We start from the raw sequence: 24,499 nt of genomic DNA on the forward strand, positions 1-24,499 counted from the left end.
AATTTAGTAATCTGGGAATATTTTAACATGGTACAAATCTCTTGTTTTTTGTTGCTCTAAAACACTGCTACATCAAATGAGAGAATGTATAATAATGTTTATTAATTACGTAAATGTAAAGAAAGAGACTAACTATAGTTACTATTTTTATTTTGAACATTTAACATAATTGAAAAATCTATAAACTAGCAACCAAATTTTATTCTGCCTTTAATCTTGGACTCTGAGAAAAATTTACACCCCTTTCTTGTTTTCTGAATGATATCTCTTGCCCGTTTAACTTCTAAATCAGTTTTAAAATATATCACTGGCCCTCAGAGGCTATAATCTTTTAAAGACCAGGAATGTTGGTCTCCAGTGGATTGGATAGTTGATTCTGATTTATACAAGTAACTTGACTATGTTTGTGCAAATCTATTTACTCCTCTCAATTATCTACTGATGTACAGGTAAAGGCAGGATAAGACAAGGCAGGATGCTAACCTGATTGAAGCCACGCATGAAGATCAGTGATCTTGCCTTTACACACTATTTCATATTTCTTCTATGAGACTTCATATGCATCTTACTCAATTCTTTTTTTTATGTTTATTTATTTTTGAGACAGAGAGGGACAGAGTGTGAGTGGGAGAGGGGCAGAGAGAGAGGGAGACACAGAATCTGAAGCACGCTCTAGGCTCTGAGCTGGCAGCACAGAGCCTGACGCAGGGCTTGAACTCATGAACCGCGAGATCATGACCTGAGCCAAAGTCAGACACTTAACCGACTGAGCCACCCAAGTGCCCCATACATCCTACTTAATTCTTATAGGAAGCATACTAGTGGGGTAGATATTAATACTTTCAACTGTCAGATGAAAAACTGAGATACGGAGAGATTAAGTGATTTTTTCAAAGTGATGTCAGTCAGCTGTGACGGGAGCTTGATTTAGAATCCATGAATTAGACTGAATTAAATCTCTTAGAATCAATAATCTATCTTATTGTTGAAACCATGGCTCATTGGTACAGGCCTGGGCCTCGAGTCTCTCCCATATATCATTTCCTAATAGGCCATGGTTAGTTTGACAAATATCAGGAATGTGAAGAACAAAGAAGTAATTCTATTTTGGCTGAAAATCTTCCCTATTTTATTAATGTAAACTCCTAAAATATATACAGGACAGATCCCATCTTTTAACTATATCATTCCTTTACCAAAAATATGTATCTCCCTTTGTGCATACATTGTCTGACCTAAGTGTTATAGGTTACTTAATGCTGCAAGTTAAATATACCTATTAATATACAGGTATATTAGATATATATGACTATTATGCATGTTAAATGTATTTAATAAATATAAAAATACAATTGTTGGGGCGCCTGGGTGGCGCAGTCGGTTAAGCGTCCGACTTCAGCCAGGTCACGATCTCGCGGTCCGTGAGTTCGAGCCCCGCGTCGGGCTCTGTGCTGACAGCTCAGAGCCTGGAGCCTGTTTCCAATTCTGTGTCTCCCTCTCTCTCTGCCCCTCCCCCGTTCATGCTCTGTCTCTCTCTGTCCCAAAAATAAATAAACGTTGGAAAAAAAAATACAATTGTTTTGCAAAATCCTGAGCAAACGATTAAATGATTGGCAAATTTCCTTAGAAAAGAATGAGCTGCAAGGTGTAGAGCATGTTATTCTCACCAAGTGAAAAGGTGATTTGCCAGATCCTTTAAAATACAGTGGAAAAAGCTCTCACCGTCTTAATGAGATCATCTGCTCCATTGGCTTGTTCACTTGACATCAAAGTTTGATTGAAGTTTTCTTTGCTGCTGGTATTTTGTGACATCCCTTCAGATTGGCTACTGCAATGCTAAGAATTTTGTAAAAAGGCAATATGTAAAAAAAAAAAAAAAACACAATAGGTAGAGTTCCAAGTGGCTTCAATTATCTAAGCAATTATGAGTAGATATGCGGAGTTTACACAGCATGCATAAACATTTCCAAAAATCAGATTATAGTCTTGAGATAGAAAACCACTTTTCAATTAATATGAGAGCAGACTCAACTATACATGTTTTATTTTCCCACAAGTCTATGAGGATGTAGAAGCTCCAAGTTCATTGTGCAGAGCTGTAGAATGTTTTAAGTTTTAATTATTTCCAATTAATACACATACAGTGTTATATTAGTTTCAGGTGTACAATATAGTGATTTAACAATTTCATACATCACCCAGTGCTCATCTCAAGTGCACTCCTTAATCCTGATCACCTATTTAACTCACCCCCACCCCCACCCCAGCTCCTCTCTGGTAACCATCAGTTTGTTCTCTATAATTGTCTGGTTTTTTTGTTTGTTTGTTTTGTCTCTCTTTTTTTCCCCCCTTTGATCATTTGTTTTTTTCTTATATTCCACATATGAGTGAAATTATATGGTATTTGTCTTTCTCTGACTGGCTTATTTCACTTAGCACTATACTCTCTAGCTTTATCCATGTCATTACAAATGGCAAGATTTCAGTCTTTTATATGGCTGAATAATATTCCATTGAATATATATACCACCTCTTCTTTATCCATTCATTTATCGATGGACACTTGGGCTGCTTCCATAATTGGGCTATCATAAATATGCTGCCATAAAAGTAGGGGTGAATACATCCCTTTGAATTAGTGTTTTTGTATTAATCGGGTAAATACCTCATAGTACAATTGCTGGATCCTAAGGTAGTTCTAGCTTTAACTTTCTGAGGAACCTTCATACTGTTTTCCACATTGGCTGCACCAGTTTGCATTCCCATCAACAGTGCACAAGGGTTCGTTTTTCTCCACATCCTCGCCAACGCTGTTCTTTCTTGTGTTGTTAATTTTAGCCATTCTGACACGTGTGAGGTGATATCTCATTATAGCTCTGATTTGCATTTCCCTGATGATAAGTGGTGATGTGCATCTTTTCATGTGTCTTTTGGCCATCTGTATGTCTTCTTTGGAGAAATATCTGTTCATGACTTCTGCCCATTTTTAATTGGATTATTTGGTTTTTGGGTGTTGAGTTTTAGAAGTTTTATATATATATATATATACGTATATATATATATACACACACATATGTATATATATATATATATATATATATACGTATATATATATATACATATATATATATGTATGTATATATATATATACATATATATATATATATATGTATATATATATATATATATATTGGATACTAACCCCTTCTCAGATATGTCATTTCCAAACATCTCCCATTCAATAGGTTGCCTTTTAGTTTTGTTGTTTCCTTCACTGTGTTGAGCTTTTTATTTTGATGTAGTCCCAGTAGTTTATTTTTGCTTTTGTTTCCCTTGCCTCAGGAGACAAATCCCAGAAAAAAATTGCTACAGCCAATGTCAAAGATGTTAGTGCCTGTGTCCTCTTCCAGGATTTTTATGGTTTCAGGTGTCACATTTAGGTCTTTAATCCATTTTGAATTTATTTTTGTGTGTGGTGTAAGAAAGTGGTTCAAGTTCATTTTTCTGCATGTTGCTGTCCAGTTTTCCCAACACCATTTGTTGAAGAGACAGTCTTTTTCCCATTGAATATTCTTTCTTGCTTTGCCAAAGTTTAGTTGACCATATAGTTGTGGGTTCTTTTCTGGGCTTTCTATTCTGTTTTACTGATCTGCGTGTCTGTTTTTGTGCCAGTACCATACTGTCTTGACCACTACAACTTTGTAATGCAACTTGAACTCTGGAATTGTGATGCCTCCAGCTTTGCTTTTCTTTTTTTAAGATTGCTTTGGCTATTTGAGGTCTTAGGTGGATCCAGACAAATTTTAGGATTGTTTGTTCTAGTTCTGTGAAAACTGCTGTTGGTATTTGAGAGCTGTACAATTTATGGAGTCATAGTTGGGTTTCCTTTCTTGAATCCTGGAACAATTGCAAAACAAATCAACAACCAATGACAGCATTAAAACATGTATGATCTTGGCCAAAGTGTTGATTCTAAGAGTTTATTTCTTGTCCAGAAGGCTCTTTATCTAAAATACCATTTGCTTAGGTTGGTAATCCAATTATATTCAATCTTGCCTCTTAAGCACTGTAACAATCAAAAGAATTATCATTTTCACCCATCAAAATATACATTTTAGTGGAAGTTTGAAAGTCAACTTAGGTTTACGAAAAATTTGACAAAGACCTAAACTAAATGTTTTCCCCCTCTCACTCTTTCATTTTGTGTATAAATTTCTGCAGGTGGACTGTGCATGGTTTTTATCCAGATGCTGGGAATCTGAGGTAGAGAAAAGATTTATAAGAGAGAAAAGGGGTGGCACTTGAAAATGTAGTGGTAGCCACTGATTATTTCACACACTGTTTAAAAAAAAAAAGATTGAAGATTTTGTTTTAAACACCTGCAGGGCTAACATACTTTTGAAACATACACAAACAGATGCACACAGCACTGCCATCACCACCACCAGCACCACATACCCACACTCACGTATTTGGGTTTAGAGAAACTATTTTTTTTCAAATGCTAACGCTGTGAGAAGTATATTTTTCTTAATTATTTTGGATACTGCATCGATCATTAAGTAAACCACTTGAAAAAGTAAAAAGAAATGTCAAGAAGCTATTTTTTTTCTAGTCTCTCCCAAAACAACTAGTGTTATGAGTGAAATGACAAGAATAATTAGGAAAAATGGCCATGTGCCATATCTTTAAAAGCAAAAATCCAGCTGTTTGCACACTATTTTTTTCTGTACAGCTAAGGCTCCAAGAAAAGATAATGAAGATAAAAAATTCAATCTTTGAACCAAGCAACAAATCCTCATTGCATAGTAGCTTTGTGAGAATCAAATAGGCAATAGGAAACAAATTTTGACCACTTTATTTGCAGGCATGAAAGCACAGTGTATATTAAAAATGGTGACCTTCATATGTTTTTTTACATCCTTATCACCAAAAATCTATAGACATATTATTTAAATAAAGTCATCTGCACTGCAGTAGCAAATAGCTTTGTAGTCCATATTAAGATATTACAACCTATCTGAGTCCCATTCCATTCTTGTAATTCTACTTACTACAAAATGATGAAATTTTCCTTTAAATGATGAAATTTTCCTTTAAGTGGCAACTGCATTTGGACAGCAAAAACCAACTGGTTTGATGCCTACAACCTAACGCAACTTGTATTGTTTTTATGGTAATATTATTTACATTTTGCGTTGTATAGGTGAGTCATGTAGATGTTCTGGGTACCAACAAACCACTTTTTCATGGGCTATGTCTTAAAAACTCTTACTAGCTTCAAAAATATTCCTTTGGGTCAAACCAGACTAAAACACCTTCAAGACTAGAAACTTTTCATTGCTTTAATTTTGCTACTTCGTAAATAGACTTAAGAGTTATGGTCATAGTTGTTTTCAGCTATGTAGACCTAGCCAGATTCAGAAATGAAGGCACAGAATTGATCATTTAAGATTTGGAATCTCTTCATGAAATAGGTCAAGATGTTTTACGAATGCCAAAACACAGGTTAGAACTTTTAGGATGTAGAATACATGGAAAATGTGAAAAGAAACTATTCTTTCTTGTCATGAAAAAAAAGTCAGATGATTTTGATTCAAAACTCCTGTAAAACATAGAACCTGTAACTGAGAAAGGCAGTGTGGGTTAACAGAGCAGGGATCAAGGCCTAGGTGCTAAGCCCCAGAATTCTTACTGATTAGCTGAGCAGGCCTTGAGAAAATTACTTAATCTTTCTGAGTCTTAGCCATCCTCTTGTATAAAGTAGAAATATATATATATATATATATATATATATATATATATATATATATACCATGCCTAACTTATGGAGTTCCTGAGTTCATAAAGGAGAAAATGTATTTGAAAATACTTTCGGAAAAAAAAGGATGATATAAAGAAAAGTGGTTATTATCACAACCAAACATTTTTAAATGAATGGACTAAGAGAATTGCTGTGCCTCCCTTTTTTCTGCCATTTCTTTTCCTTAGATGCAATTCCACTACTGTTTTGTCTCTCTTTCTCTTACTTTTTTCTACTTCCATCTCTGCCCACCCTGCCCAATTTAATCTTTGGGCATTCATTTTAATTTTTAGTGTCAAAATGAGTCAAATCCATTACTACCAAAGGTCCAATTTCTTTTGTAGTATGAAAATTAGAGAGGTACTGCCTGGGGCTCAAAAATCTTTTTTTTATTAAAAAGAGAGCTTTTGGTTGCATGCTATTTGTTGTAATGGGATTTGACCTGTATATCAATTAACTGTGCAATGCATTTATATTATAAAAGCGTTTGGGGAAATGAATTGTTATTGTGGATGATAGTCATGTTATAGAATTGGATGTGAAGGAAAGAAATGATTCAAATCACCAGAGCTTATTTCCATAACCCTGAAAGTTGTAAGTAGTAAGGAAATTGAAACAGTCCCCTAACTCCTCATGGTACAGTTTTAAAAACCATGATAACTTGAACCAGTCTATCTATTGTTACAAAAATATTTTTGCCACAGACACAGAGATAGCCTATGACTTTAATACTTTTTAAATAGGAGATTTAAGGCAGATAAATGTTTTCTTTATGCCTGTTTTATTGGTATGTGCTTGTGGAATTCTTCAAAAATAGTCCATAGAGTTAAATTCCCCTGTGTGTACCTAAAATTTGGAACATTTTCCAGATGCAGTTTGAATATCTGAAACATTTACAAGAGGCTTAACTTTACTATAAAATGATTGACTGTAGGAAAGAAATCTGTATAGGGACAAAGTCTTATCTTGACTAAAGCATTTTATCAGTAAAGGTACTAAAATTATACCATAGCTAAAGTTCATCTGTAACCTAGTTCCTTTATCCACGCTCTGAAGATGTGAAGTCTGGTCTGGAATCTGATGGGATCTGCCATCCACAGTATGGAGCCTTAATAACAACAGATTGTGAGACCATTCCAGAGCCTGAGACTTAGGGTTGCCCATGTGAGAAGCAACTCGCTTAGCAGCTCTTTCTTTATATATAGATTAGGGACTCTTATTGGAAACCACTGTTTATTTTTTAAATCAGTGTGGTCCTCATGCATATAGTCCACCTTTCCCAATGGTGGGTGCCATACTCCTCTCCTTTACCCTGAGTGTCTGGCTCCAGAATAGAATTCCTATTTCACTAAAACAGATCATAGGACTTTAGGACTCTCAAAAGGGAATCTTTTGTAATCTGTAAGGCCTAAATTTTAAGATAGACTATTTCAAATAGACCCTCCAAGTTTGACTGTATTTACATAGCAGGGTATAGACAATGGGTTTCTATTTTGTTTTTGCTATTTTTAAAAATATTTCAGAGGATGCTGGATTATTGAGTCCTGCCCATTCTTGGTACAATATAGAAACTCATTAAATCTGTAAAGTTTAAAACCAAATTTTTACACACAGCCTGCCCCCCATATAAACTCTAGCATATTCAGAGGTTAGGGGGTGCTTAGGAACAAGATCTCTAACATAAATTGTTAATTAATTATGTAATTTTAAATCTTAAACAAATGTAACATTTTTATTGGTTTTGACAGGTTGTGAATTCACTTTCTTTTGCTAATGGCCTCTTACTTATTCAATTCTTGATAACTCCAATTCCTCTGAGACATGCATTTCTGAAACAAATTGGATTATAGTATGAAAGTAGTTTATTGATGAATTTTCCACTTTCCTACTTTCCAAAAGGCCATACCTGGGTCTCATGGTGCATTTCAAGAAGCCATAATGATGGAACAATGCTAATCAGATATATAAATATGGCTGGTGAAAACCTGTGGAAGAAGAGAAAAAGATAGTTTAGTTTTTACAAAAAAAAAAAAAAATTAAAGAAAACAAAACAAATGCACATACCCTGATCACATCCAGTCAATCCTCTTTATCTCAAGTGTTCATTTCAATGGGGAAAAAAGCATTATGTGATTTCTGCCATATGGATTATAGAGAAACAAAGTAACTGCAAAAGGCACTAGCAGCTGTCATTCTCACTGAATTTCTAATCCAATTAATAGAAGTTAATTTTAATATGGTTTAATGGGACACTGCCAACTAGTTGCAGGCACAAAACTGGATATTTTGTGTTTAATATGTTTTACTGATAGCAAATACAGCAACAGTAAATCTTCTTGGATTTCTCAGCATTGCAATTTCAGGAAAATTGGCTGCATTTTTTAATATTAACCTAGAATTCTGAAAGCTCAAATAGTAACATCCTGCTAGAACACAAAAATCAGATGATAATGAATAAGAATGAGCAAAATCTACTGACTGTATCTGCTAAGCCTAGTAAAAATAAAAATGCAAACAAACAACAACACATGAAGTGCTTGGTATTTTTTTAAAGCTATCTACATTCATTATTTCTGGCTCAAAATTCCGAGGGCAGTTCAAATAGTGGGCCTTTATAATAAAAAATAATCAGTTTCAAATATCAGTTTTGCCAGTGACTCTCAGTTTGCTTCCTAATCCACAAAATGGGGACAGTCACTGTATTAGTCATCTTGGACTGCCATACCAACATACTACAGATTGGGTAGTTTAAACAACAGAAACTTATTTTCTCACAGTTCTGGAGGTTGGTGGTCTAAGATTGGGGTTCAAAGATGATTGGGGTTTGGCGATGTCTCTCTTCCTGGTTTTTAGAAGACACCTTCTTGCTGTGTCTTCACACGGCCTTTCCTCGGGGCACAGGCACTTCACAAGGAGAGAAAGAGAGATCTCTCTTCTCCTCTTAAAAGTCTATCAATCTTATTGGCTTAAGATCTTACCCTTATGACCTCATTTCCTAAAACCTCTATCTCAAAATAGAGTCACATTGGGGGTTAGGGTTTCAACATATGAATTTATGGGAAACAGAATTCAGTCCATAGTGGTCACATTTATCCCACAGAGGTCTTTATTATACTTTCTGTAAAGAATGCCTAGCAGAGGTAGGCACACCATAACAGGTAACTACTATTAATATTTTTATAAGACATTATACAATGAAAATGTGTCCTTAGAACTTTGAAATAAGAGAAAAATAGCATACTTTCCAAATTTATTTCTTCAAATTGCACTTCATTTTAGATTGGACTATTGCTTTATAGACCATCTCAAAGTCAAAATTGTAAGCTAATATAATTTTATTAAAATACTTATAGTATATGCATGTGGTAGTTTAAAATGACCTAAAAATTAGAAATGTTAATTCCTCAATAAATACAATTATTCAAGATGAATTGGTATTAAAACCATACTATTATAACCCAGGAAAGAAAAGTGACCAGACCTAAGTGGAAGAAAACATCTAGAATGGACTTTTTAAAGAAAGGCTCTTAACCCTTTCACTAATATTGCCTTTTAACTTCTGGGGAGAAGAAAGAAAGGACAAAAGAAAGAGAATTCTTTAAAAATCAGTATTTAATATAGAAATTCCTCCATCTTTGATTTCCTGCAAAGAACCAATTTTGAAACAAAGGTTATAGGTCATGATATTATTGAAATCTTGGCAGATGGCTGGGCGATGGAGAGATAGCAAAAGCCCCATGGTTGAACATCCGCTTAAAAAAAGTGGGGGGGGGAATTAATTCCTTGACCTTACATATCAAGGGAAACATCAGGAGAGAGTATTTCCTTTGTGTGACTAAGAAAGGAAATGATTTCCAGTCGCAAGGACATTTGGAATATGTAAATGTTCGTTCTGCTATGTCAAATGTCCACTGGACTGCAGTTTTCTTGACTCTCTTGGGATTAATTTTGAGATTGACTCCCCTAACAATGCCATTACAATAATATCTAAGGAAACTCTGGACTGAACATATGATAGCTTTTAAACAAGGTTAAACAGATAACAACTCTTAACATCTTCTATGCATGAGGCTTATTTCTATAATTGAAAAATAAAATACTATCCCATTTCAAGATACTTCCTCTAATTAGGAATCTGGTTATATCAAAACACCAAAACTAAAAACTTCAAGATCCAAGATTTTCTATGTTGCCTGTCACAGAAAATCTAAATTCTGTAATCTGATATTCAAAGCCTCGATATTCTAGTCTTTCCACTTCCCTTTTCTCTTCCTGTGTCATAGCCCCAAAACAAAATAAAATATTTTCTCTAAAGTTCCCCTCACTTCAGTTCATCTTCACAGACTTTTTTGACATAAGTGAAAAGGAGGTAGAAAGAGGCAATCGCACCGAAAGCCCAAGAATTTATTCTATTCAACTCAGTCCATAGCCTTTCTCCTCACATGTCCCATCCTCTTAACCCTACACCTGAGAGGATTTGCTGGAATTTCAGGAAGCTTCCAAGCAGAGTTATTGATGAAATGCACAGCACCCCAAGGTAAATAATAGCAGAGCAGTATCAGGAGGTCCTTTCTCTCCTTCCTCTCCTTCTAATTCCCTGTAGCAGGCAGTGGTCATTGTGCAGCTGAAATTAAATTAAAACAACAGCAAAGCTTATGGAGAAAATAGAAGTCTCAATTATCTAGGGAAGTGTTAAAATGTGTCTAAATATATTGTATTTTGGATATGAGGATTACATTTTAGCCATATATAGAACAAAGTATTCCATGCTCCGTTAGCTTGATTAATCTGAGAAGAGAGGTTCTGAAATGGTTTTAGAGCAAATGTCCTCCCAAATTATGACTGCCTGCTATGGAATGCTGTCCTCTTACATCTCTACCCATCAACATCCTACCTGTATTTCAGAAGCATAGCAGGAATTAATCTTAGCTTATATTTCTCCCGTGACCCAACATATTCTCCCCTATTTCATGGTTATGTGTATATAAGCCTTAGCTTTCCTAATAAAGGCTCCTTGAAGGGAGATTTTGGGTCTTCTATATATTTATGTCCCTTCCCTCTTACTTCTCATTCATCTTTTCCTCTTCTCAGTGGTATCAGGTGTCTTACTAAGTCTTTAATAAATGCTTACTAAGCACATCCTTAAATGTTTAATCTTTGAATTTATGAATAATGGGAGGACTAAGCAAATGGAGGGAATGAAGGGTACTAGCATCTACCTGACTTTTATTCCCATTCCATGAGATCTATTATGCTCCCGGAGTGTGTCCCTTGAGGAATTATTACACTGCAGTAGAAATTTCACAAACCTAGGAGACCCAAATTTGAATCTTGTCTCTTCCAGGGTACTGGAATTCACTACCTTCCCTGTGACTCAGTGTCCTCATCTATAAAATGGAGACCATAACACCCACCTCCTAGGATGGGTGTGAGGATTAAATGAGGCAGTGTGTACCACGGGCCTGATGGCGTACATGCTTAATACATGTGAGCTACTCCCTTGTCTAGGCTCCGTTCTACAAGTAAACTCACAGCTACACAACTGGTACCTACCCAGAGGGCACCAGTTCGGAAGACTGTTTCTTCAGCCAACTCACAATCAATCCTATTTTCAAACTATAATTCCCCAAACTAAAGCTATTTAAGACATCTTGAATCAAAGGAAATTGTTTGTGCTGCTGAGGACAAACTCCACATTCGATGCTAAGGCAATTACTGTTATACAGTTGTGGTTTGCATGGACCATTTTCCCATGATGACCTACAGAATGTTGCACGGTCAGGGCCCGGCCTAACTCTTGGGCTTTGTTGCTTGCCATTTTTCCTCACTGTGCTCCTATAACATTGCTTTTCATTCATTTCTGGAGAAAACCTATGTGTCTTCCTAACTCAGGCCTTCACACATGTATTTCTCTCCCTTGAAATATCTCTTTACTCCCACTTTTCACCCGTGTATCTCCTTTTCATAGCTCATGTCAGGTATATGGAACTCTACAGAAAAACTTTGCTTGTCCCTCCAGTCTCAATTAGATTTCCTTGTCATGCTTGTCTATAGCACTCTTCACTTTTACCTTATAGGTCCTCAAAATTTATAACTGTATGTGTGTGCATGTATATGTGCATGTTTCCCATCAGTTGTCTCCTGGCAATTATACGTAATATAAGCACAAAAAGTGTGAGTGCATCATTATACCCTCAGGTCTTCCCACAGTACCTGGCTCAAGGTGGGTTACCCATAAATATTTATTGATTTGATAAGGCCTTGGTTGATTTTTCTGTTTTCTATTTTCTTGACAATCTGTTGCTGGTTTAGCTAGAAATTTCCTCTTAAGATATCATCATAAATGGAATCTTATCAGAAGTTTTACTGAAGAAATTAATTATTCTGTTCTTACATGAATATAATATTGTTTTGTTACTATGAAAGATTTAATATTTCAAGGTGACACTCTAGCCACTACTTATTAGTTAGAAGGTTTGCTATATTCTTGATCATGCATTGTCAGTGCAATTCACTTTTGGAACCAAGGAGAATCTGAACTCTAAAAATTAAAAACTAGACCTGACCCTACCTTTTTCTATGTAATTAATCAAATTGTGTGCCTTTTCTTAGGAGCTACCAAACAATTTTACTCCAGTCTTTATGTCTTAATGGCATCAGAAGTAAGTCAATGCCAAGTATTTTGTACGAAGTCTAATACCATAGAAGGATCTAGCCAACCCAGAAATAACTTAAATCAGGTTTCTGGATACTTGTTTTTAAATATAAGATACACTATTTATTCACAAGCTAACAAAAACTGATAAACTTATGATCAAATTCAGAAGATATGTCCAAGTGGGAAATTTTTATAAAATGTGTACTAACGCATTACTAATCCACTATCTGCCCTTAGAGACTCAGCTTTACTATAATACCAATTCCTACTACTCTGTCAGAATACAGAATGTGTGCAACACTAATACTTTAGTGACAAATTATTTGTATTAGCTATTTTTTAAATTAATATCTTCCTAAAGATATTCTTTCTCTCCACAGAAGTTTGGTATTTTAGTTTTGGTTTTGAAACTTCGGGGTTTATCCACCCTATCAGTTCTCATTAAAGTGCATGGCAGGAGTATCACCTATCTTGAAGGTTTTTTTTTTCCCTCTATTTGTTTATGTACTCATTTGTTTACCAAGTAGAGATGTTTATTTCCTACATGCTAGACACTTCCCTGAGCTGTTAAAGGTCTATCCTCATTTTTTTCAGTTCGTTTCATCCAAAAATATTATTTATCATAAAAAGTTGTCATTTCAACAAATTACAGTATTTTTCACAAAATGATTCTTTCATGACATTTAACAATTTGGCCTTACAAAGGGATCTTATTTACCTTAGTTCACCATTAGTCTAAAATCAGGATTCCATTTTATTTTTTCTAAAAATGAGTTAGTGCTTCCTTATTGAGAAAGTAAGATTCATTCATCTCAGAAGCATATCACAATATAAATAAGCAAATAGAAAAATTAACTATCCTATTGCCCACGACCCTGTTTAGCTTTCCTCTCTGCAAACAATGAGGATTCTAGTCTTCTAATCATACGCATGAATCAGAAAATAGATAATATTTAAGTGAAGCAAAATAATGTTCCAAGATTACTTCAATGTGGATCATGATTTTACTTGTATCTCATTCTTCAGTATTCCCTACTCTAGAAAGGTGGATTGGAGTTGTAAGGATACTAGTTTCACAATCTCACGTTCAACTGCCTTGAGTATCCTCAATAAAATTTCCAGGGCATTTTATAATAATAGGCCTAATTTCATGGAAATCAAGAAACTGGGCCAAGATACCCTTTCACAAGCCCCCAAAGGGTATCTCACAGTTTAAGGATTGTCTGCTCTCTTTCATGCAGACTGCTTTCTCCAAGTGGGCCTTAACATCCACGATTTCCCTCTGGGCTGCTCATCAAGGGCTTTGTGTCAATACAGAGCAGGAAAGAGTGGCCAGTATGACAGCCTCAGCATACACCTCCAAATGTGCCCAATGCTCTTGCAGACCACTGAACCTCTGAACACTTGGGAAGTCACTAGTTCAATTCTAGCCCCCACCCTTTTGGTGGCCTTCTTAACTAGCTTACCATAACCTCACAATCACCTCCCTCCCAGAGCCCTTTGCCTGTGTCTGCCCACTAGGGAGGGGAGGAGGCCAAAACTAACTGGGCATTTACTCATGAGACCTGCCCCTAAAAGGAAAAATTTAACAAGGAGTGTGCGTGTTTTAATAGGTGCCAAAATCAGATGATGGGTTTGTCTGTCTGATCTTATGAGAGAGTGGACTAAGCACAAGAACAGAGAGCCTGGGAGGAATTTCATAAGGGCTGGAAATACCCCCTGCAGTGGAACCATTCTTCATACCTCAAAAGCCCTTTAAAAAATGCCCACTTTTAGACTTTGCTAAGAGAATACTTCCAAAGGTGAATATTAGGGCTCTTAATTGTAATTTTCATTGATTGCTGCTGCCGGTTGTTTTTTTTTTTTTTTAATAAAGTCATATTCCCAAATTATGATATAAGCTGGCAGCAAAATTAGTACTATATCCTTCACTTAAAATTTTCCAAAAGGATACCTAAAGCAAGAACAAGCTTTATTAAAATTGAAGTTGTTCACGTTCAAAACTCAGCAGTGTGCTTTAGGACGACTAAACAAAATCTGCATCAATTTTAGGATCTATGTATTATTTTTCTCATGGAAAATTTCCGAGGCAAAGAAAATCATGGCATCTTCTTAAATGAATTGGTTCCAACTAAAACCCTACCATCATGATATTGCCTCCACCTGAAAAGCCCTTCTCTCTTCTCTACACTCTTGTAAAACCCCCAGCTACTACAGAAGCTCGTACATAAATCACTTACCTCAGAAATTTTCCTTGTCTAACAAGCCTACTGTACTGATCATATCTTTATTCTGCAGACATTCTGCAGTCTTGGGCTTAATTCGTGGAAAATTATTTTGTTCTCAGTGTGTTGTTTTCTCCTGTTCCCATAGAACTGCCTCTATTTTATATTCCTTCAAAAACATCATTATAGCACTTAGTACAATAAATGATTGTTTAATGATTAAGTGAACTTAAATGTTAATGACTACAGGAATTTTAATGGTCTTGAGAGGATAAAATGCATGATGGATGGTATTTATGTAATGCTTTAACTTATTTCATTCTATAAAAGACAGTGGTATTTATTTCTGGTCTGTAGAAGAGATTGTTTCTTTACTTTGGGACCCAAAATAAAGGCACTCGAGATTTTTCCTCCTCTTCTGTTTTGTTTTACATCCTATTTTGGTTTTACAAGTATGTCTGCTTGTGCAAGTATGTCTCTGAGCCACGTCCGTGTGTAGTCTGGACTTTCCCAAAGTCTGCACTAGGCAAAATCATCCCAGTGCTCATTTTCAGGTCCCCCAGAATTTTGCCAACCCAAGTTTGAAAAATAGAAAAATATTTTGACCCTTTCTTTGCTATCGGGAATCCTTGATCCTAAAAATTTATGTAGTTGTATTTTCCACGGAGAAAACCCAGTCAGATGTTGAACGCAGAGCACAAGAAATAGGCTGATGGAGTTCAGTGCTGGGATGGAGACTCCTTCTCTGAGGTTTTGCTTCCTCCTTTGCCAGGAGAAGCAAGAATAATACCTCTGGGGTTATGGTGAGGACCAAATCAGGTAATGTGGACAATGTGAATTCTTGGCTCAGTAAATGTGAGGACTCAGTGGATGCTAGGAATTGTTTTTGTGATTTTTTTATAACTAGTTGCGACCTTAGATAAGTGATGGAGTCTTTCTGTGCAGCAGTATCCTCATCATAAAATGGGAATGAAGATTAAAACTAACTCATGGGGCACCTGGATGGCTCAGATGGTGAGGGACCTCAACTCAGGTCATGATGTCACAGTTTATAAGTTCAAGACCAGGATCGGGCTCGCTGCTGTCAGCGCAGAGCCCAGTTTGGATCCTCTGTCCCCCCTCCCTCTGCCTCTGTCCCACTTGCGCTCTCTACCTCTCAAAAATAAATAAACCTTAAGAAACTTTAAAAAAAAAAAGATAAAAACTAACTCATAGGATTATTGCAAGGATTCCCGGAGATAATGGATGTAAAGCAGGCTTGCAGTATTGTTAGTATTCAGTAATTGATAACTGTTTCCACCCCCATTATCACCATCACCGTCCCCTTCATCATCATACTCATCACTACTGTTAACGCACTGTCAGAAAATGGCACAGCCAATTTATCAGAAAGCTATTCGAGGTGGATTAAAACAGGTGTGTGAGATAGGAGGCTAATTCAGGGAAATAAGAAAGCAAAGGAATACTGAAGGACCCAACAAGGGCTGGCAGCTGCACTGATGGTAGAGAGGACTTTTTCCCCCCTAAGGAATATTAATTGTTATTCTGATAAGTGCACAACATTGTTAGCTGTATGCCAGCTGGCTCTGTGAGGTCAGACAAATCGAGGATAAAATATAATACCCCTTCCTAAACAACTACTGTGGATTCATACTCAGAGAAAAGAAACAAAATCAGGCGGCGCCTGAGTGGCTCTTGTCCGTTACGCATCAGACTTCAGCTCAGGTCATGATCTCACAGTCCATGAGTTCTAGCCTCGTATGAGGCTCTGTGCTGACAGCTCAGAGCCTGGAGCCTGCTTGGGATTTTGTGTCTCCCTCTCTCTTTCTGCCCCTCTCCGCTCGTTCTCTGTCTCTCAAAAATAAACATTTAAAATCATTTATAAAATCAGTCCCCACACTAGCATTTTATACCAACAATCTGTATGTCCTTAATATTATTTCCATGTGACTTTCAAAGAACACTTTTTGATACTTGCATATAAAAACCCTATTTTATTTCAAAACAAAACACTGATTGTTTTAACAGAATAATGTAGATACCCTAGATCTAACTCTTCTGATAACAGTCCTTCAGAGGACCTTCTGGAGTAGTGAGGGATGTGCACGTGAGGCGGATAAACCTTGATGGAAAAGTGAATGTTCCACTGTTGGAAACTAAGTTAAACTATTCAGATTTGTCCTGATGCTGAATGCAAATAATGGCACTACCATGAGAAAGGGAAGTGCATGGAATTTAGAAGTAAAGATATATTTATACTGACTCACGAGAGCTGCCCACACCAATTTGCACTTTGCTTCTCTTCCTGTCAAGTACAAGAAGTTACAAAATATTATAACCATAATTTTCAGTTCTAAATGTCTCAGTTGAACATACTCATGGAAAAAGCATGGACATCACTTAATGGTTCAGTTTCCTGGGGGTCCCATTCTTTTAGAATTATTATTAATTATGCAGACACAATTATTGCTTTCGTCACAAGTCCATTGTGAAATAAAAGAAGAAAATACGACTTTTTCTTGGGAGTGAAGCACAGTACTAATTCAAGTGAGGGTAAGACTCTTCTTAAGCTATGACTCAGATCACTAAAAACAAAGTCATTTGCTGCTAACATTCAATGTGTGCCTCCAAAAACATGCAAACTTAAGTCATCCTCGTGCATTGGGCTCAAGGTTCAGGATATAAAACACATACACACAAACACATGTGAAGACAAGTATTACAAAACTGTACACACACTGCGGACAGGGCTGATAAACCCAGTGCACTGTCGGAAGTGTTACTAGAATAACTGAAAAGCTAAAGAGAGGTTTCAGGAAATCGGGACAGCAAGTGCAAACAATAAAAGAAATAGTCTATCTGCAGGGAGAATTTCCAGTGTGCAAGTTGGCCATATAGAAATCACAGGGTCTGCTTCTAAACCCTTTTATTTCATCCTCTCTGATAGCCAAAAAGATGAGCAGGAGAAGAATGCTTTTATTTCCCAACTTTCTCGCTGGCATTTTTGTAAACAATTTGTCGAACACTACAGAATTACATCAAAGAATTTCTCCTACACTACCCAAGACTCCTTCAAGATCAGGCTTCATGTGGCATCTGTCAAGTCTAGGTTTCCATCTCTGCTGTTGAACCTTCCAAATACAATTTATTCAAAACAGATTTCATTCAGCTTTTGTTTTTTTGTTTTTTGTTTTTGTCTTTTACAAAATTGGTTTGAATTTGGAATCGGTTTAGGATAGAATCCCTTCTGATTCTTAATTCGTCTTTCCTATTTTGAGTTCGGAGATACCCAGATATTTGCTAACACATGATGCTTCAAATAAGATATGGTAACAGTATAAAATCCAGAAGGAATTTTTCTGTGTTGGCAAAGGACATGGGGAAGAGTAGAGATAAGGAAGACTAGAAAAGAAAGCCAGTTTTATTTGTCTTCTGGGGGTGTGTCAGAAATGTCCCAGGGCACACTTAACTCTTCCCTCTCTCTTTTGTGTTTCCCTGGCTCTTCCCACACTGGCTTTTCCTCTTAACAGACTCAGCTCAGATGCTGCCTCCCCAGAGAGGCTCTGACCACCCACTGGAATCTTCCCCTGCTGCTTCATCCATCTGGAACTCCTGCCACTCAAGCCTCCAGAGTTCTGATCACTCATTTGTTACTTACTAGCTCACTTGTTTATTATTTACTTCTTTATTTTCTGAGTCCCCTGACCAAATGTGAGTTTCCTCCAGGCAGGATTTCACCCATTTTATTCACTTCCATATTCCTGACACTCAATGTCTAACACATATTGGCTGTTTCAGATATTTTTGTTGAATCGAGAATGATAAGGCTGTGTGCTTCCTCCGGAGAAATCTGCTCAAGTCTCCCTACACTCACCTCCCTCAGGATATCCTTTACCTACACAGCCTTTGCACTCCTGTCTCTTACCCATTTTTCCTGATCCAGCTCAAATGCCATGACATCGCTTGTCTCTACCCACCCCATCCCCAGTACACTTCGTCACATCTTTTCTCCTCTAAACTGTTGGACTCTTAATACCTCTGCTCCTTCAGTTGATTTCACAGCTCTGTGCCTCAGTCTCCTCATCTAAAAATGGGGGAAGACAGAGAAACAGAAAATCGTTGCAGTTGCTGTTAGGGTCATGTGGGCTAATCTGTGTAAGACACTTAAAAGAGCCTGCATGTCAACAAATGCTAAATATTCATAATTATTCTTATTCCCACACATTTGAGCACTTAATCAAAATACTACCCTTTATTTTAAAATCTCAAGTGTGTTTGTTTTCTGTTTCTTTTGCCTATTCACACAGTGTCTAGAATAGTATTGCATGTACTTATTAGGTGATTCAACAAACAGACATCTGATTAAACTCAATAAAGGAAAAAGGAAAGAGAGATAATGAAGAAAGGTGACCAAATAAGTGAGGTATTTTATTAACTCAATTATATTTACCTTATATGCTTAGGATTCTGAGGAAGAAAGCTCAGTGCTTAAAATTCTGTACTTTTACCAATAAATTCAACTTAGATTTCTATTTATTCTTAGATACCTCCTGCTTTCATGTGAACAGGCTTCAAACTTGTCACAGTCTTGGTCATTTCTCTAACCCTTGAAAAATACCTGATCAGTAGTGGCAAAAAATCAACAGAAATATCGTCTTGTGCTTGACTTTACCTAAATGGTAATTCATGGATCTATTGAATTGTTAACTGGACCATAGAGAATAAAATGAAGAAACAATACAGCAAGTGATACTAGTCTCCGTCTTAAAGAAATATAAGTGAACATGCACATGAAATCAATAAATACCAGGTGAAAAGGAGCGAATTCTACTAGCACACATTTATTGAGCTTAACAGGGGATGTGTCCGTTGGCTTGCCCTCTCTATTCTATAGGATTCCAACACATTAAACTTGTCCAACTGTAAGTTATTAGTGTTGATGTAATGTTGCTGTCCCCCGACAGCTGAGCTCAGCAGTGCTAGTGCCATGTTTCCTTTCCAAAGGATAGCTAAAGAAACATTCTTTGGACAAGTGTAATATGTTTGCTATGTTTTAGGAAACTTTGTTCACATTTTCCTCTATAGCTCAATGTATCATTCCATGATTTCTGTAAGTTTGATTTACTTGGGGCCACGTGCAGATTTTAGTAAAAAGAACAATGTTCAAAGTAGCTCTGAGTAGTCTAACGGAGGTTCATGGATCCAATGTTCCAGAAAAGAATCATTCACCTCTTGTGTATACAGACCTTAATCTACCATTCAGGCATTATTTTATTGGTTGATTGAGTTTAAGTATGGGAAGGATTCATCTTCTTATTCTTCTTCTTGACATATAAATGGATAATGTATTCAATTGATACAAAGGATAATTCTTTAACAAGTTTTTTTTTTTTTAAATTTAGCCTATAATACACATAATTCTGTAACTTTATTCTCCTGACAACATACCATAGACATCCATCTAGGTCAATAGCTAAACTCTAGCTCATTATTTTTAATACCAGTAAACTATATATAGTGTGAGTATATTACAATTTTTCAAACAGTCATGATAGATAATCAGGTTGTTTTTAGCTTTATTTTCTACGTACAAAATGTAAATTAATATTTTGTACATATGCCTTTACATATGAGTACTTTTGGATCTATAGGGTAGATTCTAAAATGTAAGGCCAATGAATCAAAAAGCATATAACATATAGATCTGCATGTAGATAGATGGATAGATGGATAGATCTGCATTTTCCTGTATACAGATATAGACACTGTCATAACATGTACTTATCTCTTTTTTTATTTCATCAGTCTTGATTTTCTGATTGAAACTGTTTTTTAACAATCAAATATAACAAAAACTATGCCTTGCCTTACTCAGAAAACTTCAGCCCAGAAAAGAAATATGTCCCAAATCAAATCCTTTTTCATTGTTACCATGTTATATCAGGGATAATTTTCTATATTTTTCTATATTTTTTAAGCATCCCATCTTCTGACTTTTTTTCCTTTTGACAGAATAGTGTGTGAACTTTGTCCACCACAAAAAATGACCACATTTGCAGACTCATAGAACAAAGCATTTGGTAAGATCAGTAGAACAAAGCATTATCAATCACATTTCTATTTACATTATTTATAAGGACTCATTTGTTCCTGAAATTCTATAAGCCAAATCTACTGTTTTCTTTGCTTATTTTAAAATATTAGTCTAGATATGGAGCCAGCACAATTTTTCTGAATTAGTGCTATAATACACAGTATACATCATTGGACTGTTCTGAAATAAAGGTGAGAATGTTTTTTTTTTTTTACTCTTTGATTCTGAATCAATGGTTTATTGGCCAGTCCCTCAAGTAAAGTTGTTGGACTTGTACAGACAGAAAATGTGTCCAGTTGACACAAAGTGTTTTTTAATAATAAGAAGAAAAAGAAGAAAAACCCTAGGATCTAGAAAAAAACACTCCTTTTTTATTCATTGACAATCAAATATATTATTTCATTTGATTTATAACAACCTATATGTATTTATAGATGAGGAAACTAAGGGTGAGAGAGGTTAAGTAACTTGCTCAACACCTCAAAGCAAGTAAGTGGGAAAGCCCAGATTACTCCATTTTTCTTCTGATCTTGAGACCACACATGACTACGTCCCCAGTTCCCTATTTAACTCTACACATTGATCACCCATTTTTGCCCCAATCTCTTTCCTCTCTTAGTGGTAAGTTACATACCAGTCTGAATCAGCTGCCAACGATGGTATAGACATGGAGGTAAAGTTTCAACTGGCTACAGTATTTCTATACAACTGAAGAGGAATTTTGACTTCACATGAGCTAAGGCCTCCGGTTTACTCTTGGAGGGAGTATATTTGGAGGGAGTATATTGAGGGAGGATATTTTAGGGCTGGTTGAGTTGGTCCTTCCTCTAAGGTTGACATTTCTCCCAGAAGCTGTGATAGTTGGTGACAAGATTATCTTTCATGGAACACTTTTCAGCCTCAGACCTCATGCTCCTGTTACAGAAGGTATTTTCTACCCTAGCATCTTAAAACTGATCAGTAAAGAACTAAATAAATCTCACATGACCTGCTGTGTGAACACTTTTCTCCGCTTCTGTTTCTTTAACCCTAAGGCTTATTGGGGGAAGCTAATGCCATTTTTTTTTTTGAGGTTCTTAAAAGGTACATTGGAAAGTACCTCAAATCTCTCCTGCTTAATAAGCTGTTCATAGTGAGAGGGAGGGGTAGTAACATTCCAATCCTTATTTTGTTACATTAGGATTCTACTTGAATAATTTTCTCATTGATAATTCCAGAAATTTTTCAACAGTGGAAAATTTAAGCAAGATTCACATCATCTTAAGAGACAATAGGATCTCATCCTTGAACTGTCACGAAATACACAGCCTTTTGCAGCTTAATCTATAAAACCATAGAGAGGGGTTTTCTTCCCCCTTAATTTGGTGGCTAAGTATAATGCCATCGTGTATGTAACATTTGAATTGACTAACAATATTTTCTTGTAGATTAGGTATTTTTAAAAGTATCGACATATGAAAACACGACTTACTGGTGGTTTTTGTTGTTTTGCTTTGTTTTTGTTTTGTTTTTACGAATGTATAGCATACATTTTACTGAATTTTTATGTGACCATAATGTTAGTTTTTAAAAAATAATATAGGAAGAGGCCTAACTTGGAGAACTTTGGGATGAAAACCTCCTGGGAGTGGAGGGATGGAGGTGGAAACTCTTTGTAAATGGCAAAATAATCTTTTTCTCAATTCTTCTATTGCCATTCAAATCTTCAGGGAGCAAATAAAACGTCAGGCAGTTCTTGCAGGTTGAGGTTGCGTGGCAACCCTTCTTTGACAAGATGAACTTACCATTAACCAAGCTCCGAAGGAACCAGGACACCTGAAGCGGGTGCCATGCCAGGGCCCCCGGCTAAAGGAAGCAAAGAGGCACAGAAGTGCTTCGAGGGACTTCTCACCCTGGGAGATTGTTCTATGCACACAAGCTCTCACAAAAGTCGCTGGTGCCCAGCGAAACGTATCCCCACACCTGCATGCACACGCACACAGCCCAGGGAGCAGGGCCCGTGGACACCCTCTTGCCCCACACCTTCCCCTCTCTGGAGCCATCCCCACACCTGCATGCGAATGCACACTCACACACCCCAGGGAGCAGGGCCCATGGACACCCCCTTGCCGCACGACTCCCCCTCTCTGGAGCACCTTCTGTAGAGCAGGCAAGCGCCTCCTTTCTTTTTTCATATCTTCCAAGTTACCAAACCTGGGACTGGGTGACACCGGGCAGCGACTGAGCCTTCCCCATGTAGCCCTGGGACCGCGAGGTACTCCGGCGGGTCCCAGAGATGCGCAAGGTCTCGCGCTCCTTGGAAGCTCCGGGCGAGGACAAAGAGGGTCCGTACCCGAGTAAGGAATCGGCGGGCTGCGGGGAGATGGGTTCTTGGGCTGCCCGCGAGCTGTAGGGCACAGCGCCCAGGGACTCCGCGCGCCCGCCCTTTCCCGGGGTGCGCTCACCATTTGTAGCCTCTGCCGCGCTTGAACTTGAGGGTGAGCCCAGTCTCCAGAAAGAGCAAGAGGTTGAGCAGCGCGAGCAGCCAGTACAGCGGCTCCTTCTTCACCTCGGTCACTCGCCAGACCCCAACCAGCGAGTGCAGCAGGAACAGCAGCCGGGTGGCCAGGGCGTTGAGCAGGACCAGTCCCTCCATGCCGGCCCGCGCGCTCTGCCCGCGCTGCCCCCCGCCCGCGCCCGGCCGCCCCCCTCGGGAGCCCCGGAGCCCGCCCGTGGGCGGGGACGTGACAGCTGGAGACCCGCCGCTGCCGCAGTCCCGGCTCAGCCTCCCGCGCCCGAAGGGGAGACAGCGGCTCGCCCCTCCCCCAAACTTCCTGAGAACTCTCGGAGAGGAGAGAATCTAAACCCAGCACGTCTAGACTGTTGGGCTTTCCAGGAAGTCTGGGGCTGTGCCGCCGGGGCTCCGGGTCCGGGGCGTTATTCCCCAGCGCTGCCCACTGCCCTCCCAATGCCGGGAGTCAGGCTCCATCCCGGCCCTCAAGCCCATCCCACCCGCAGGGGCTTCCCCCAAACTCTCCGAGGGCTGGAGGGGAGTGAAGGTCCAGGTGCTACGGAGTCTGGAAAGGGAAGGGGGCCACATCTGCGGCATCTGCTCCCTGGCTCTTCCGCCGAAGTGGTTTAATTCACTCACTCTTCTTACAGGAACACGCTCTCACAGTGACTCTGAGATGGAACCCAGGAGGGCCAAAGAATCCGCTGTCCAAGCAGTTTTAGAAACGCTGTTCCTGCGCCGCTTGGAGAATGAAAACTTCACGGGACGGGAGGGAATCCGCCGGGGCTTTCTGAGAGCTCCCCGCACCGCATTTAGGGGGCAGGTGGTCCAGGTCACTTGCAGTCTTTGGGCACGGTGTTACCAAAGCAAAGGGATGTTCTTTATTAAGTCGTCCCTACTCTCACCCCCGCCTCCACTAATTTCATCTGAAAGAGGGAGGGTAGTAAGACAGGAAGACAGAGGGGAAAGTGAGGGAGGAGGTAGAAGATAAAGACAGGAGTTGGACTGGAGGGAGAAATTCATGCAGCTGGGAACTGCGCCCTGGAGATCAATGACCAATGAATTAAACTCTGGTGTTCCAGCATCCAAGGCGAAGAGGACTCTGAAGTCAGGGTTTCCCAAAACACCTTCATGATTTAAAAAAAAAAAAAAAAAAAAAAAAAAAGTTTCTAACTTTGTTAGTTTGTTTATTTATTTATTTATTTATTTATTTTGAGAAAAACAGACA

General features: G+C 37.9%; 1 protein-coding gene across 2 annotated transcripts in view; it reads right to left on the reverse strand.

The window, feature by feature from the left end:
- The window catches only part of TMEM26 (transmembrane protein 26), a 48,667-nt gene extending 24,544 nt beyond the window's left edge, over nt 1–24,123 (reverse strand). Inside the window, exons 1-3 of one of the 2 annotated variants that reach the window (XM_045437532.1) lie at nt 23,225–24,116; nt 7,710–7,788; nt 1,723–1,836 (exon numbers count right to left, since the gene is read on the reverse strand). In XM_045437532.1, the coding sequence (XP_045293488.1) occupies nt 1,723–1,836; nt 7,710–7,788; nt 23,225–23,415 (384 nt within the window). In that variant the 5' untranslated portion in view covers nt 23,416–24,116. Of the gene's footprint in view, nt 1–1,722; nt 1,837–7,709; nt 7,789–23,224 lie in introns of both variants that reach the window. The other variant, XM_045437533.1, reaches the window with a different exon arrangement.
- Nucleotides 24,124–24,499: the final 376 nt, after the last annotated feature.

The sequence above is a fragment of the Leopardus geoffroyi genome, chromosome D2 (genome assembly GCF_018350155.1).
Source record: "Leopardus geoffroyi isolate Oge1 chromosome D2, O.geoffroyi_Oge1_pat1.0, whole genome shotgun sequence".
NCBI lineage: Eukaryota > Metazoa > Chordata > Mammalia > Carnivora > Felidae > Leopardus > Leopardus geoffroyi.